This window comes from Brassica napus, chromosome A2 (assembly GCF_020379485.1).
Source record: "Brassica napus cultivar Da-Ae chromosome A2, Da-Ae, whole genome shotgun sequence".
NCBI lineage: Eukaryota > Viridiplantae > Streptophyta > Magnoliopsida > Brassicales > Brassicaceae > Brassica > Brassica napus.
The window spans coordinates 22,504,615-22,521,788 of NC_063435.1; the positions used below are offsets into that span (position 1 = coordinate 22,504,615).

The following is a 17,174-nucleotide window of genomic DNA, read 5'->3' on the forward strand; positions in this document are numbered from 1 at the left end:
AAACTAGTAGGATAAATGTTTACATAGCAAAATGACGAGTTCAATAATGTAATTATCATTTGGCTTGTATATTTGATGAAATGTAGATCTTTGGTACTCACCTTAGACAATTACAATTTACAAAATAATTATTGTCATCAAATTTTGCAATAAAAGACATGGGGGAAGGTGGGTATGACTCTTGAAATTTGAATCAAATATGTAAGTAAAAAAACTTTGACACAATCTTATATATTGAGAAAACTCTTAGAAAGTTCAGTTGTGAGATTGTTCTCCAATAACACTCACATGGATGTGGGTGTGAAACTTATGCCTTATACATAACTTTCTATCGGATTTGGGTTTGGTTTATCAGGAGATGACAGAGTACCTGGACAATCACAAGTATCTACCTAAGCTTAACAATGAGAGACCAGACCAGAGAAACTACACTTACAAAGACCGTTTCACCAGCTTACGCAACTTGGTTCTTGTCAAGGTTCGGTCTCCTAAAAAAAAACACTATCTACCTGTTAAACTAATCGAATCCTCTCTTGATGATCCTGTCTTGTTATACAGTTTGAAAACGATACGATCATTGTTCCAAATACGTTGAACCATCATCCGAGTAAAACCCGAATCCTGATGTCGTCAAATACGTTGTGCCTTATCTCCAAAACCAACCGTATTCCGAACAAAAACGTTTCAAACAAAGGAGGCTTTTGCGTCCTTAAAAGGGCAAAACACACATCATATGTTATATGCTTGTTCATGCAATATTGAAAGAAGTATAGCGATGATTGTGTAGATCAATAATCTTTATTATCTTTATAATAACAAAAATCATAAAACCTTACGTGAGAGTTGCAATCTGATCGTGTAGTAGTCATTAACTCAACCTCTCCTTCCACCATTTGAATTTGCCGAAGATAAAAGTTACTTTCTAGCTAGGTCCGGCAGGTTTAATGAATTAATCAAAAAGGTCTCAAAATAACAGATTAATAATCAATCAAACAAGCAAACTAATATCTTCATCTCGTTTCCGTTAAACCCTTTTTTCCACCAAGTTGCAGAGCATTATATATGAATCACATTGGCTACAGTTTTCATCTTCTTTGACAACAAAAGAATCATTACCCCCCTCTTCTTTCTTCTCCAAGAACGTCACTGATCTTTGAGAGTTTCAGAAAATGGCTGGTTTTCCTGGCGGTTGTAAGAGCGCGCAGGAGTACTGCTACTATGGACAGTCTTGAGAGATGTGATCCTTAGCATAGTTTTTCTTTATTACCAGAAAATATGTAAGAGACACATGCATGTTGGTATGATGCTTATTTTTTTTTTTAATTGTCAGCCTAGACACTTTTATTTTCTACTGTTAAAGAAACACTGGGGAATGTTTTTAATGTTTTCTTGCTGAGCCTTCTGGATACTTTGTAGTGTGGAGAAGAGATAAACCTGTAACAAGTTCAAGAACATATATTCGTCATTCTATCAAAACCTCAATCCAGTTATATTAGTGCAAAATACAGCAACAATCAATTTACTATTTTAGTGCCAAAATATAACCCCAAGAAAAAAAAAAGAAGAGATCTAACGAGTAGGAACTATGAGGCCTAGAGAATTATTTAGCCAAGCCTTCCTTTTCCCTGAGGTCTTCTGGAATGTATGTCTGGCCATCTGTTGGCCTTAGACAATTTCCAATGAATGCGCAGTATCTTGGGGATTGATAGTGATAGGCTGATAGGCTGTAGCAATGTTTGCCATCTGAAAAGAAATAGAAACCTTAAGTTTTTAAAAAGATGTTACCACAGTCCTTAGGATATTAGGGCTCTGAACCAATCAAGTATAGAAAGAGAATAAGATGATAATATAACCAGAATGTATATATTTAGAGAAGAGATATCGTAGGATGTATATATTCTAGAGATAACAACAAAGAGTAAAAGATATGTACATATCTAAGATATATATTTGTGACATCTAGAATCTTAGATAACTTCTATATATATTTTTTCTCCGAGAACACCAATATAGATCGCAGAGAGAGAGGTTCTTGTCCTGTGAAAGTTTCAGAAAATGGCAGGTCTTCCTCTTCCTCTAGGTTCTGAGAGTCAGAAAATCCATGAACGCGTAAGATTTGATCTCTTGGTTCAAGAATCCTTTTTGACGATTGAATTAAAGCAATCACTTTCTTCTTTCTTTGCTCTGTTTCAGTTTTGTGTCATATTCGAGGAATGCATTGAAAACAACATGAGCAAGGCTGAAATTTTGAGTTATGTGCATGATAAGTATCTAATCCCACTTCATGATACCAACAGAGGTAAGCTTACTTCTCACCGAATCATTAAATAAGTCTGATTAAAAAACCTTCAATAAATTCAAATACTTATATATTTATTGATTGTCCAGTTTGGAATCATCTTGAAAGGACGAATCCAGATTTATTCATAGCATACAATGCAAGGATCCGTGAGCGCACGGCACAACGTACGAATATCGTTTCTTGTCACACAAGTTTCATGTTTCAACTTTCCCCTCTGCGCTTTCCTGAATCTCAAACCTTGGGTGTTTTTTGTTGGCATTGTCTTTGCTTCTGTTTATAGGAAACCAAAACTTTCAAACCTCTCAGCAGCAGCAGCCAGTTATTCCCAGTAATTAGACTACTACTCTCAGATTTCCTCTCTGTTTCTATTTTTGTGCCTTTTCTGAATTTCAAACCTTCTCTTTGCAGAAGATTTCTGTCAGCAGGTTTTGAATGCTTTGGGACATATTATCAAACTACTGTCTGATGGTCATGGACTTGGTCCACATCCTTCTGCTACGGGATCCTTGAAGAGAAAGCGAGTTGGTGAGAATGAAGAGAGAGGCGAAAATGAAGAAGGAGAGAAACTTCAAGAGAATGAGAGAGGTGGCAATGAAGAAGCAGAGAAGCAGAAGGAGAAAGAGGAAGGTGTCAATGAAGGACTGCAGAAGAAAGAGGAAGGTAACTGTGAAGAACTGCAGAAGAAAGAGGAAGGTGAAAATTAATAAGCAGAGAAACTGCATGATCAGAAAAGGGTCACAATAAACGCATGGACAGTTCTTATATTAGCGTAGTTTTTTTTATTTACAGAACATTGCAGAGGAAACATACATGTTGGCATGATTGCTTACTTTCTTATTGTAATCATAGACACAACAGTTAGCTATTGCCAGAACATATTGCAGAGACATGTTGGTATTATTTTTTTTTTGGTGTAAATGTTAAATTTTATACCAAATTTTAAGTTTTTAACAGATGTTACAGAGATAACTAGTAGCAGATAAGACCGAAAATCTAAGCTAAACTAAACGCAAACGACACCCGAAAGCTCCAATGACCATTACAACATCACAAGACAAACTAGCCTAATTTAACGGAAGGACAAGCTTGGCCGAGAACAACATTGCCAAATGGACTGAATACCTTTGATATACCATGAGACCACGCTCGGGAGAATGCGGCTTACCCGAAAACGCTACTCCAATAGATTGATATCCCATCCACGCAGCTCTGCCGACCGGACCGAGGACCATGAACAGCGCTTACACCACCGGTAGAAGAGTCAAGGACCCGAACTTTAACCTCCCGAAGCACATGGATAGTCCCAAAGCTTCATCCGGCTAGGCCAAACGAGAAAGGAAGCCGCATTTATTAGGCTTGGAAAGAGAACCTAACAAGCCGAAGCAAAACAGCGGGCCGAGAGGGAGGCTACACCAAGAACGTGGCTTCAGCACCTGCAAAGAAGAAAAGTAACAGCCTGCAAGCAAGACCAAGGGACCTTCTTCGCACTGGGATGACCGAGACTCAAGCAAGACGCCACATCACCGGAACGAACCAACTGACCCAATTTGAACTCTCCGGATGATCCTTGCTCTGGTACAGAGAACCTGCACCAGACTACTTTGCGCTTCAAGATAAACTCCGCCTTGGAGAGAGGAGTAGAAACCCGAAGCGGAACTGATAGCTTCGACCACGAGCCAAAGTAAACCACGGCCGGCTAAGTGAAGCCGACAAGACAAAGGAAGAGCAGCCACAGGAAGGAAAAGAGTACAGCCACAGACGACAGGACTCGGAACTTCAAACCCTAGCTGCACACGCCAAGACCACACAGCCACTACACCACTACGCACGCGCCGGCCAGAACCTAGACCGCCTTCCCTGAACGAGAATCACTCTTTTGACCAACGGCAAGACCCCAAGCCGCAGTGAAAGGAGGCCTCTTAACACCACTCCACGACGAAGGACAATCTTCGAATAATACAATGAGAAACAGGAGGAGAGAGCCCGACAAAACTCCACGCGCCTCCAACCCGAAAGCTTCCGGAGAGATCTACAAATTAAAACCGAGAACCCTCCGAAGCCAAACCCAAAAAATCCGACTCCGCCTCCCCACGCCGTCACCGCCTCACCAGAACTACAGAGCGAAGACAGCCAGCCACGGATCCAAACCTCCCCGGAGTAGATCTAGAAACCCCGTGGCGGAGCTCCTTCCACAGCACTAAGTATCTCGACGGATGAGAGGGAAAGGGCAAAACGGAGCAAACAGCAAAGAGGGAGAGGAGAGGAGTAAGCCTCCGACGACCACGCGCCCGAAGGACGGCCGCCGGAGCAGATCGGAGCAGCTTGGAGAAAAGAAAGGTTGTGGCTTTTTTGTTTTAAGAGAGAGAGAGAGTTGTACATGTTGGTATTATGCTTACACCGAACGACTCCAAAACACAGAGGCCCTGTTCGTTTGTACATCTAGAAGATGCATCCAGATGGTCCATCTAGATGTTTTATCCAAGATGTTTCATCTGGCTGTTGTTCGTTTCTTCATTTCGTCCATTCATCTGGATGCAACTATGTTCGTTTTTTTAACTTGCATCTGCATCCAGGTGGACTTGTTAATAGAATGACTAAAATATATTTTTTATGTTTCAGAGGAAAAATAGCATTTTTACTGTTTTGGCGGAAAATACGTTTTACGAGTTTAGCAGAAAATACGTTTTTGCGGTTTTGGTGGGAAAAGTACATTTTGCGGTTTTGGCGGAAAATGAGTTTTTGACAAAAAAATGCGTTTTGCGGGTTTGACAGGATTTTTTTTTTTTGCGGTTTTGGCGGAAAAATGTGTTTTCCGGTTTTTGGCGGGAAAATGGGGTTTTCCAGTTTTCGCGGAAAAATGCATTTTTCCAGTTTTCGCGGAAAAATGTGTTTTCCGATTTTGGCGGGAAAAAGTGTATTCCGGTTTTGGCGGAAAAATAGGTTTTTACAGTTTTGGCGGAAAAATGCGTTTTTCCAGTTTCGGCGGAAAAATGCGTTTTTCCGGTTTCGGCAGAAAATGCATTTTCCGGTTTTTGCAGGAAAATTGCATTTTTCCGATTTTCGCGCAAAAATACGTTTTCCAGTTTTGGCGGGAAAATGTGTTTTCCGGTTTCGGCGGAAAAATGTGTTTTCCGGTTTCGGCGGAAAAATGTGTTTTCCGGTTTCGGCGGAAAAATGTGTTTTCCGGTTTTGGCGGAAAATGGATTTTCCAGCTTTGGCGGGAAAATACACTTTTCCGGTTTTGACGGCAAAATGCGTTTTTCAGGTTTCGGGGGAAAATGCATTTTCCGGTTTTCGTGGGAAAATGTGATTTCCGGTTTTGGCGGGAAAATACGTTTGTTATGGTTTTGGCGGTAAAATGTGTTTTCCGGTTTTGGCGGGAAAAGCGTTTTTCCGGTTTCAGCGGAAAAATGCGTTTTCTGGTGTTCGCGGAAAAATTGTGTGTTTTCTCGTTTTCACGGGAAAATTGCGTTTTTCTAGTTTCGGCGGGAAATGCTTTTTTTTTTGCTGTTTTGGCCGGAAAATGCTTTGGGGGGGGGGAGTTTGGCGGGAATATGCATTTTTGGGTTTTGGCGGGAAAATGCATTATTTCGGTTTTGGTGGGAAAATATGTGTTTTCCGGTTTTGGCTGAAAAGTGTGGTTTTACTGGTTTGACCGAAAATTGTGTGTTTTATGGAAATATGCATTTTACGTTTTGTGAGGAAAAACGCATTTTGCGGTTTTGGCGGAAAAGTGTGTTTTTCAGTTTTTGCGGGAAAATTTATTTTTCGGTTATGGCAGAAAAATATATTTGCAAAAAAATAGAATTTACGGTTTGAAAATAACATTTTGATTTTAAAATGTCATTTTTGTCATTTATCATTTTGGACTGAACTAGATGCATCTGCATCTGCATCCAGATGCACCATCAAGACTCACCTTCATTTGAGTGAGAATTTGAGATGAGTTTTTAAAAATTCAGCTGGATGATCCATCTAGATGTAGCATTATAATGCACAAAACGAACATCGATTTGCATCTTTACCCAGATGGATCACCTGGGTAAGCAAACGAACCGCACCAGAATAACACCAAACGACTCCAAAAAACTCTAAAACATATGCTTTGATTGGATAAAAGATTTAAAACATAGATTATAAACTAGCAAAAACACCGTTAAATCATTTACTGAGAGGTTCATGTATGTGGTGGTGTCAATCGAGGAATCAAAGGATGTTGATGCGATCTCCATCAATGAGTTGCAGAGCACACTGGCAGTTCATTACCAGATGTTCAAAAAGGTGGACCGAGGAGAACAAGTCTTAAAGGTAACACACATAGAAGAGTATAGAAACAGATTAAGGCGGCCATGATGGAGAGGAAGGGGAAGAGGCCGAAACTTCCTTAGACAAGAAAATGTAAAGTGCTACAAATGTCACCGGCTCAGTCACTTCCAAAACGATTTTCCAAAGTGGGAAGAAGAAGCAAATTATGCTAGCTTCGATGAACATGAAGACATGTTGTTAATGGCATAAATGAAGATGATGGGGTTAAGAGGAAATCGACATCGACTTGAAAGAAAACAAAGAGATGATGTTGATGTCAAAAACTAAGAATAAAGAGGAAGCGAGAAAGAAGACGTGGTTCTTGGATTCAGGATGCTCCAACAATATGACAGGTTACAAAAATGTGTTCTTAACTCTTGATCTTGCCTTCAAGCATTCTGTCAAGCTCATGAACAATAAAAGTATGTACGTTACTGGAAAAAGAAACATCAAACTGAAGTTGAATGACACTGCATACATGATTAATGATGTGTACTATGTGCCAGAACTAAGCCTCGACAACTTCAAGAGAAGAAGCTATACATCATCATATCATTTAAGAAGGTAGTTGCAAGATCAATCACAATGACAAAGGTCTGATTCCAGAAATAATTCAATTATCCAATGATTTAGATTATCCGGGTTGTTAATTCAAATCTAGCATTAAAAAAGTTAATGTTTTGATCTAGGTTCAAGTTGTTCTTAGTTCAACATCGATCACGACTTGATTAATAGATTGAATCGATCTAGATCCTAAACAAGTGAAACAAGAATCAACAGGAGCACACACGAGATTTGTTTACCCAGTCTTCATTTTCTAATGACTGGCGTGAGAACCAAACTCTCATGCTCTTCACTGTTTGATCGATGTGATACAATAGTGTTGATACCAAAACCTGATATTGTTTGTTCTTTGTTCATCTATTACAAGCGTTTGCACAAGATCGTTACTGGAGAAGACTATCACAGCGACTACGACGAAGACGATTCTCTTTCAGCCTCTGAGCCTTCAAAGAGCTTTGAAAAGAAAATTACTGGATCTGTCTATCTTGATCGCGTCTTTCTCCTCCTACTGTAATCTCTTCTCTCACTCTGTATCTCGTACGATCTGTTTTTCTCTAGCTCTCCTCTGTTTGGAGGAAGACCATTACCTTTGTAACCGAACGTGGAACCCTCTTTGTAATGACTCAGCTAGCTAGCCCAATAAGAACAAATGAGCCGGAGAATAAAAGGGCCCACAATTTAAAGTCAACAAAGGTCTTTAAATAAGCAATCAAACGAGGAAACTAATTTCGCGCTCTCTCCTGATCTCACTATCTCGTTTCAAACTTGCTGTTTCTCAAACTCTCTCTCTCTCTCTCTCTCTTTCTTTCTTTCATCTCCAAGAACGCCATTTCAGATCGAATCTGTCTTCTTCGCTATCCTGGCGAGAAACATGGATCCTTTCAATCCATACGTAAGATATGATCGATCCAAGAATCTTCATGAACCCTTTCCGTTGATTGATCGATTGATTACATCAAATATGTTTCTTCTTTCTTTTCTCAGCGTGCGGTTGGTAACAAAGTCAGGGAATGCATTGACAAGTACCTGATGAGTAAGGAAGAAACTGAGAGATATCTAGAGGATCAGCAAGGAATCACACGTCAAGATACCAACATGGGTACGTTAATTAAACTTCAATGCTTCACCTTTCAGGGCTTCATGAGTAATTCGAATCTTTATTTTGTGTAGCTTGGATTATTCTTGAACGAATGCATCCAGATTTATTCACATCATACTATGCAAGAATCCATGAGCGCAATGCGAGGACCCGTGAGCGCGTTTCATCAAGTACGCAAATAGCGTTTCTTGTCACACAAGTTTCTTTCTTTTTGATAAAGAAAATCATTTCTTTTTGTTTTATTTTTTTTTGTTTAAATCTCCTGTGATTGTTGCGTAGCTTCGCCACGAGAGAGAGCTTCAGCTATACTGGGAGGGCAAGCGCAACAACGTCTATCTCCTGCTCGCCGCTGTAAATAGACTTGTCCTTGTTCTTTGAGTTTCTGATCACTTGAAGAATATGTTCATTGTCTTTGCTTGTGTTGTCAGCATTGTTGCCTGATTTAAATGTTCCTGATGCATCACCACAAGAAGCTAATGCTGTTTATCCTACAAGTCAAGCGGGAACTTCCATAGCTTCTAATGCTTTGGGCCATATTATAAAACTACTGTCTGATGGTCATGGACTTGGTCCACATCCTTCTGCTACGGGATCCTTGAAGAGAAAACAAGTTGGTTGTGAGAATGAAGAGAGAGGCGAAAATGAAGAAGGAGAGAAACTGAAAGAGAATGAGAGAGATGGCAATAATGAAGAGGCAGAGAAGCAGGTCATGGAGAAAAAGGAATGTAACGATGAAGAAGCAGAGAAGCCAAAGGAGAAAGAGGAAGGTAGCGATGAAAAACTGCAGAAGAATGAGGAAGGTGACAATGAAGAACTGCAGAAGAAAAACGAAGGTGACAATGAAGAATTGCAAGAAGCTGCATGATCAGAATCTAGAAAGGTCACAAACGCATGGACAGTTCTTATATTAGCGTGGTTTTTTGATTTACAGAATATATTGCAGAGGACACAAACCTGTTAGTATGATTTCTTTCTTTCTTATTGTCATCATAGACACTACAGTTAGCTATTGCCAGAATATATTGTAGAGACATGCTGGTATGATGCTTAAACATTGGGGATAAGAAATGTTATCTGTTTCTTGTTGGTTTTGTTGAGGCTTTGTCTTGTTGGTCTTAGATCCACATCTATGTTTCATTCAATCCATTTATTTATTTTTCTTTGTGGCAAAATACAACAAATAAAACAAAGCCCAAGTGTCGCTTAAGAAGTGCAGAAATCCAAAAAGGTTTAGGGACTTGTTGAGCTTATTCCATTTCTCAGACGTCTTCCGGATTGTTGTTGTTGCTGTTGTATCTACATAGCCTCCAAAGCTTTGAACTTATAACTTAATGCTCAAATGATCAACAAAATGTCAATAATATAACCAAAACCATTTTCCGTATCTCATATATTCAGCTGCAGAGTAAGGAACTAAGCTGGAATCTGTAGAAGCCTCCCCTAGTAAACATATCATTTCAGATCATAATCAGTCGAAGTGGCTAAATTACATTAGCCTTTAAGAAGATTGTTGATGACGCTGGTTGGAGTCCATGAATGTTAGGAGATCATAACCTATAAGAAGACTTTTGACTTGAATGCTCAAAGTTAGGTAATTCGTCGAGGAGAGTTTGGTTACTCCGGCCATGTTTATTGGAGAGAAGATCTCACATCGGATATATGAAAGGGACTTGAGTAATATATAAGGGACTTGAGCTAATCCACTAATTGCCAATTGGTTTTAAGTTGGAAGTCCAAAAAACTTATTATGGTATCAGAGCCGGCCTAATACCCTGACCCATTAATCCGGCCCGGACAGTGACCCGATCATCCCATTAGCTGATGGTCCATAGAAGGACCAGTTCCGCCAAGATCGCTAGAAAATAAAAAAGCATGATTTCGGAGGGGGTATGATGGATTCTGCGAGATTAATGGTTATACGCACCATTATCTCGAGGGAGGGTATTGGAGAGAAGATCTCACATCGGATATATGAAAGGGACTTGAGTAATATATAAGGGACTTGAGCCAATCCACTAATTACCAATTGGTTTTAAGTTGGAAGCCCAAAAAACTTATCATGAGCCAATCATGTTCACCACAGCATCTTGGGATTGATGGTGATATCAGTTGTTTGTTTGCCATCGCAAAGAGAAATAGAAACCTTAAGTTTGAAAAAAAAATGGTTACCATAGTCTTAGGGCATAGGGCAATCATACCTTATAAAAAGGGAATTAGATGGTAACTATTTTTTATATGGTGTGAGTGCCCTAATGCCCTAAGACTGTGGTAACCAGTTTTTATCTTAACCAAAAAATGATAATGTATTTCTTTTATCTTAACCAAGTACGTTACAAGGCTTTATATACATAATAACAGAAGAATTTAGAGAGGAGATATTCTAGGAATATATTGTAGAGATAACAACAAGAAACATATGTACCTTAAGATATGTGATATCTATAAACTTAGATAACTTCTATCTTTTTCTCTTCTCCAAGAACGCCAATATAGATATCTTAGAGAGATTTCCAGACCTGTGAAAGTTTCAGAAAATGGCAGGTCTTCCTTTTCCTGGCGGTTCTAAAACCGAGAAAATCCATGCACAAGTAAGATTTGATTTCTTAGGGTTCAAGAATCCTTTCCCACTATTGACTACAATAAATCTCTTTATTCTCTCTTTTCTCTGTTTCAGTTTTATGACATAGTTGAGGAATGCATTGAAGACAACATGAGCAAGGATGAAACTGTGAGACATCTATGGGATAAATATCTAATCCCACATGAATATACCAACAGAGGTAAACAACTCCTTCTCACCGAACCATTAATGGCCCGAGGAAAAATCTTTAATAATTCAAATCTTTATATACACTTTTCTAGTTTGGAATCATCTTGAAAGGACGAATCCAGATAGCATACTATGCAATGATCCGTTTGCGCAATGCACAACGTACGCAAATAGAACACACATATCTTTTCTTGTCAAACAAGTTTCAACTTTCTCCTCTGTGCTTTGCTGAATCTCAAACCTTGTGTTTTTTTTACATTGATTGTCTTTGCTCCATCACAAGTGCCCAAGAATCTGCTGCTTATGCTAATGTTCTAGAGAACCAAAGCCTTCAAGCCTCTCAGCAGCCAGCTTATCCGAGTAATTAAACTACTATTCTAAACTTTCCTCTCTGTTTCTTCATTGTACCTTTCCTGAAGCTTAAACATTGTGTGTTTGTTTCTCTTTGCAGACGACTTTTGGCAGCGGTTTATGAATACCTTGGGCCAGATTCAGAGTAATACACAGCATTTGGATACTTTGGGTCACATTCAGAGTAATACAGAGCAGGTCGTCAAACTACTGACCGATGGACATGTATTTGGACCACATCCTTCGGCTGCGGAATCCTCCAAGAGGCAGCGAGCTGAAGAGGCAGAAGAGAGATGTAACAGTGAAGCAGCAGCGAAGCTGCATGAGAACGAGGAAGGTGATGAAGAAGAACCAGAGAAACTGCACGAGAAAGAGAGGCCACAATGAAGAAAGAGAGAAGCTGCAACTTCCACAATAAACTCATGGACAGTCTCGACATCCATGATTGAGAGAGAGAGTTGCGAATTTTTTTATTGTCAACTTATACACTACTACTAGCTACGCTGTTATAGAAACATTGAGGAGAAATTTATCTTTTTTCTGGTTAGACACAATTGTTTGTGATGCGTATTCCTATAACAATAAAACCAAAAGAGAAGTGCAGAAATAAAAAAAGAATGATGTAATGAGAAGAAAGCATAAGGCTGAGGAACTTGTTCAGCTAGGACTTCCATTTCCCAGGATTTTCTTCCAGATTTCTGTAATGCTCCGACCGCCCAAAGCTAATGGGCTATCCAAGCCCGTTCACTCGGCCTTTGAGCCCCATTCCGTTCCAACGGTCAGTGTATTAATTTTCCAAAGGCCAAAAGTCTTGTTTACTAACCCTGCAATCACCACATGATCTTTCCCCGTGCTTTGGTCTCACTCACATGCTATCGCGAATCACTTCCCAATAGTTCAGCCATCCTTTCATTACTCCAACCTAAACACGCTTTACTATAGAGTTCTAAACGGATGTGTGACAGAAAAGGCAAGTCAACTTTGGTGACATAGATAGCCAAATCAATTCTCTTAGGCCTTTCCACATATACCAAAAATCGGGATGTTGCAATTCACCTCCACTCACAAACCGCAAAGTCCCTGTTGCGCACCATGACATGTCCTAAGACGCCTCTTGGGTCAGAACCGAGATGACTAACCAGCTCTGACACCACTTCTAACACCCCGACTGTCCACGGATAATGGGCCACCCATGCCTGCTATCTCGGCCCGTAAGCCCAATCCCACTCCAACAGTCGGTCCGTTAATTTTTTCAAGGCCCGAAAGTCTTGTTTACCTACAATCACCACCTGACCTTTCCCCGTAGTTTGGCATCACTCGCACGGTATCGCGAATCACTTCCCCATAGATCACTCATCATTTCACTAATCCAGCCCAATAACACTAAACTCTAGAGTTCTAAACGGATGTGTGACGGAAAAGGTATGTAAACTTTGATAACATAGGTAACCAAATCCATTCTCTTAAGCCTTTACATATATCACAACTCGGGATGTTACAATTTATAAAGCCTGACCGGCCACGGCTAATGGGCCACCAATGACTGCTCTCTCGATCCGTGGGCCTCATCTCATTCCAACAGTCGGTCCGTTAATTTTTCCAAGGTCCAAAAATTCTTATTTACCAGTCCTGCAATCACCACCCGACCTTTCCCCCGTGCTTTGGCCTCACTCGCATGGTATCGCGTATAACTTCCCGATAGATAACTCATCCTTTCACTACTGCATCCCAAGTATGCTTAACTCTGAAGTTTTAAACGGATGTGTGACGAAAAATCTAAGTCAACTTTGATGATATAAGTATTCAAATCAATTATCTTAAGCCTTTCCATATATCACAACTCAAGATGTTACAATTCACCCCCTCTCAAAGAACGCAACGTCCTCGTTGCGTCCCCCGACAGGTCTCAAAACACCTCTCGGGTCAGAACCGAGATGGCTAACAAGCTCTGATACCACTAACGCTTCGACCGCCCACGGCTAATAGGCCACCCACCCCGCTTACTCGGCCTGTGGTCCCTATCCCGTTCTAACGGTTGGTGTGTTAATTTTTCAAAGCCCGAAAATCTTGTTTACTAACCCTGCAATCACCCATGATCTTTCCCCGTGCTTTGGCCTCATTCTTACACTATCGCGAATCACTTTTTGATAGGTCACCCATCCGTTTACTACTTCAGCCCAAGCACGCTTAACTCTAGAGTTCTTAACAGATGTATGACGGAAAAAGTAAGTCAACTTTGGTGACATAGATAGCCAAATCAATTCTTTAAATCTTTCCACATGTACCAAAAATCGAGATGTTACATTTTTGTTGTTGTTATCGACAGAGCCTCCAGGGGTAGCACCGTGTGAGACAACCATTTCTTCATCGTTAAATATTTCCTCCTATCATTTTTTTCGTTAGTAACAATGGTCCTTCTGTTAACAAAGTCTTTTATTATATTCTTGTGTTTAGTAAATAACTAAGTGTTCTGTCTGCGCATGCAGACATAAATATTTTAAAATTACTTATTAATACATGCATTACTAATTAAAAGACTAATGATTAATTATTACAATTCTTATGTATTATAGTTTTCAAAAAAAATATTTTTGTACATATACTCACTATATAGAAATAAATCTTAAAATCCCTCAATATTCTCTTTTCAATTATATAAAATTAAGAATTTTACTTATTAATATTTATTTATGTGTTTTGTGTCTTCAAATTTTCTAACTTTTTATGAAAAGGTTTTTTAGATAACAACAAAATAGCTCTTAATATTAAAAGTGGTACATAACATCATTTTATTTTCTAACTCATTAGCTCTTAATATTAAAAGAGGTACATAAATAATAAAAGAAAATTGTATCCTATAGCTATCAAAAAAATTATAATTCATTTGATAGCTAAAAAACCTTAACTTTCATCTACAATACATGTATTTTATGTAATAATGCTATGTTACCCCTCAATTCGACCTATGTAACCTGCTGAGAATTATACATTAAAATAAATATTAAATAAATCATTTAATAAATTATGGTTGCCATTGATGCACATCTCTCTCTCAGTTTTTCTTCTTCTTTCTCTTCTTATCAAATCTATGTTTCTTCTTCATATATCCATTGTCTCAAGGCGAGGGAGGACCAAAGATTTTGGACTTGCGAAATTGAGTTTGGAGGAGAAGATAGCACCGAAGAGAACGAGGTGACACGCGATTTCTTTTTTGAGTTCATTTAATTTTGTCGATCTTGAATTTTTTTCGTTATTATTTATTTAAAACTGTCATGGTATGTCGCATTGCGATGGTATGGTGAATAATAATTACTCCGGACCAGTGAATGCGTGTATGGCCATGTCTGAAAAAGATGAAGATGTGCAGAAGATGAACTCGCCGGCTATACTATATGCGGTGAGAGAAGTTATAGTGTAGTATGTGTTCTTTAGTGCAATTATTTATTTAAGGTTACTATACTATTTCAGTATAGTCATCTCTCACTCTTGCATTTCTATACTATTTTTGTGAAAATTAACAATCTATTGTGATTTTCAGTTTCAAAATTTCTCTTTTTTGTTGTGTGCATTAATAAATAATAAGATATTTTCATGATATATTATATTTAATAGTTGTATATTAGTACTCTTTCATTGATGAGTCATAGAACACGCAAATTACCAAACTAAATGGTATGGGACGGTTCTTGTATTTATGTACCATTCACAAAAAATTGAATAATTCTTACATCTCTACTTTTCATTGATATTGACAAACATATATACTTCTTGTTACTCCGACTCATCACCTACATGTGTAGATCAGTACTGTTATCACTATCGATTGTTTTTCAAATTCATTCTTTACCAATTTCTAGTGTACAAGTCTAAGTCTATTCTATAATTCATATTTATATAGTATAGTTTAATATTATATAATATTATGTATTATTTTCAGATTTTGATAATTGGATTTAGGGTTTATATTTGGATTACAGTAATTAGGGTTTAGGGTTTAACATTTAGAGGGAACGGTGAGGTTTATTAAGGTTTAGGCTTTAGTGTTTAGGGGGTCAAGGTTTGGAGTATAATTTAGTATTTCGGAGTTGTGAGTGGATTTGGAGTCTTATTCTACTCAGTGATATGGTACAGAAATTCGGATGCATTTATGTGGTAAACAAGTCTGTAGTGTTTGGTAGCATTACATGACGATTTAACCTCATTTGACCCAATGTTAAATCGTCGACGTCATCATTCTTCTCTTTGTTATTGGCAACTTGAAAAACAAAAGGGTAATACCAGATAAAATTGGATTAAATTGTTATGGGTTTAATTATGTTAAAATCAATGATATATCCATCCTACTATATAAAAGGAACTAAATTAGAAGATTTTTAGGCATGCCACATCAGCAAAAATATTCAAAGCCAATCATTGTCACATGTCAGCTTAATTTTTATGTCATTTTGTCTTATGCCGAAGCCCAGATGATGGCCCACCAAAACCATTGAGTTGTAGTAACGCAGACATTTGCTCTTCATCTTCCTCAACAAAACTCTCTCAGCTCAGCCGTTTCGGATCTCCGGAGTAACTCAAGTCATCCACCACTCCCACTCACTCTTCTTTATTGTAAAAATCTTATGGCGACCAAACTCTTCAATTACCCTAATTTCACATATATATATATATAACTCGCTTCTCATCGATAGAGCTGTAAACTGGGCGAGCCCATGTCCATTAGCCCATATCCATTTGTCCATTCATTGTTTGTGGACAGCAAAGTGACCATGTCCATTAAGAACCATGTCCATTAAAGACCATACCCACTAACACCCATATTTTTATGGGCTGCCATGGGGTCCATAATGACCATATAAAAAAATTTTAAATTTTAATTTATAAGCATACAATTATATATAAAAGTTCATAAAATTAAAATTCATCCATAAATTCAAAAGTACAACAATACATAAGTTCATAAATACAACAATTACGGTTTTGGCGGGAAAAATTGATTTTGCAGTTTTGGCGGAAAAACTTGATTTTACGATTTTGACGGAAAAACTCGATTTTGCAGTTTTGACGGAAAAACTCGATTTTTCAGTTTTGGCGGAAAAAACTCATTTTTGCGGTTTTGGCGGAAAACTCGATTTTCTGATTTTGGCTGAGAAACTCGATTTTTCGGTTTTGCCATGGGGTCTATAATGACTATATAAGAAAATTTTAATTTATAAGCCTACAATTATATATACAAGTTCATAAAATTAAAATTCATCCATAATTTCATAAGTACAATAATACATAAGTTCATAAGTACAACAATTTCAGTTTTGGTGAGAAAAATCGATTTTGCGGTTTTCGCAGAAAAACTCGATTTTCCGGTTTTGGCGGGAAAATTCGATTTTGCGTTTTGAAGAAAAACTCAACTTTGCGATTCTGGCGGAAAAACTCGATTTTCTGGTTCTGACGGGAAAATTTGATATTAAAATTTAAGCGAAAAAATCGATTTTACGAGTTTAGCGGAAAAACTTAAATTTTATAAACCTTAGGTTTTGTGACCATTGGACAGTCCACGTCCATAAAGCCCAAAACCAATAAAGACCATTTTCTTAATGGTCTTCCACATTTTGTCCAATAAAAACCAATGGGAAAAATGGGTTTGTCCATATTAAGCCCGTTTGTATATGGACATGGGTAACCATTGGACGGCCCGCCCATTTGACACCTCTACTCATCGAATCCACAGACCCGATCATCCAAACTCACCGCATCCATGGCTAAGAAAACGGTGAGACCAACTACAA

General features: G+C 38.4%; 3 protein-coding genes across 3 annotated transcripts; all 3 read left to right on the forward strand.

The window, feature by feature from the left end:
- The first annotated feature begins 2,022 nt into the window (after positions 1 to 2,022).
- Positions 2,023 to 4,499, forward strand: LOC111206835. Its single transcript, XM_022704241.2, has 5 exons — positions 2,023 to 2,109; positions 2,194 to 2,299; positions 2,389 to 2,466; positions 2,583 to 2,630; positions 2,711 to 4,499. The coding sequence occupies exons 1-5, from the start codon at positions 2,056 to 2,058 to the stop codon at positions 3,004 to 3,006; spliced, it is 582 nt and encodes a 193-aa protein (XP_022559962.2). The 5' UTR covers positions 2,023 to 2,055; the 3' UTR covers positions 3,007 to 4,499.
- Positions 4,500 to 7,916: 3,417 nt separating this feature from the next.
- Positions 7,917 to 10,245, forward strand: LOC111202960 (YTH domain-containing protein 1). Its single transcript, XM_022696283.2, has 5 exons — positions 7,917 to 8,063; positions 8,156 to 8,270; positions 8,342 to 8,440; positions 8,550 to 8,621; positions 8,699 to 10,245. The coding sequence occupies exons 1-5, from the start codon at positions 8,043 to 8,045 to the stop codon at positions 9,133 to 9,135; spliced, it is 744 nt and encodes a 247-aa protein (XP_022552004.2). The 5' UTR covers positions 7,917 to 8,042; the 3' UTR covers positions 9,136 to 10,245.
- A 457-nt stretch (positions 10,246 to 10,702) lies between these two features.
- Positions 10,703 to 12,127, forward strand: LOC111206830. The gene is made up of 5 exons (XM_022704236.2): positions 10,703 to 10,858; positions 10,945 to 11,050; positions 11,133 to 11,202; positions 11,324 to 11,400; positions 11,492 to 12,127. Exons 1-5 carry the CDS (start codon positions 10,805 to 10,807, stop codon positions 11,776 to 11,778), a joined length of 594 nt encoding a protein of 197 aa, XP_022559957.2. The 5' UTR covers positions 10,703 to 10,804; the 3' UTR covers positions 11,779 to 12,127.
- Positions 12,128 to 17,174: the final 5,047 nt, after the last annotated feature.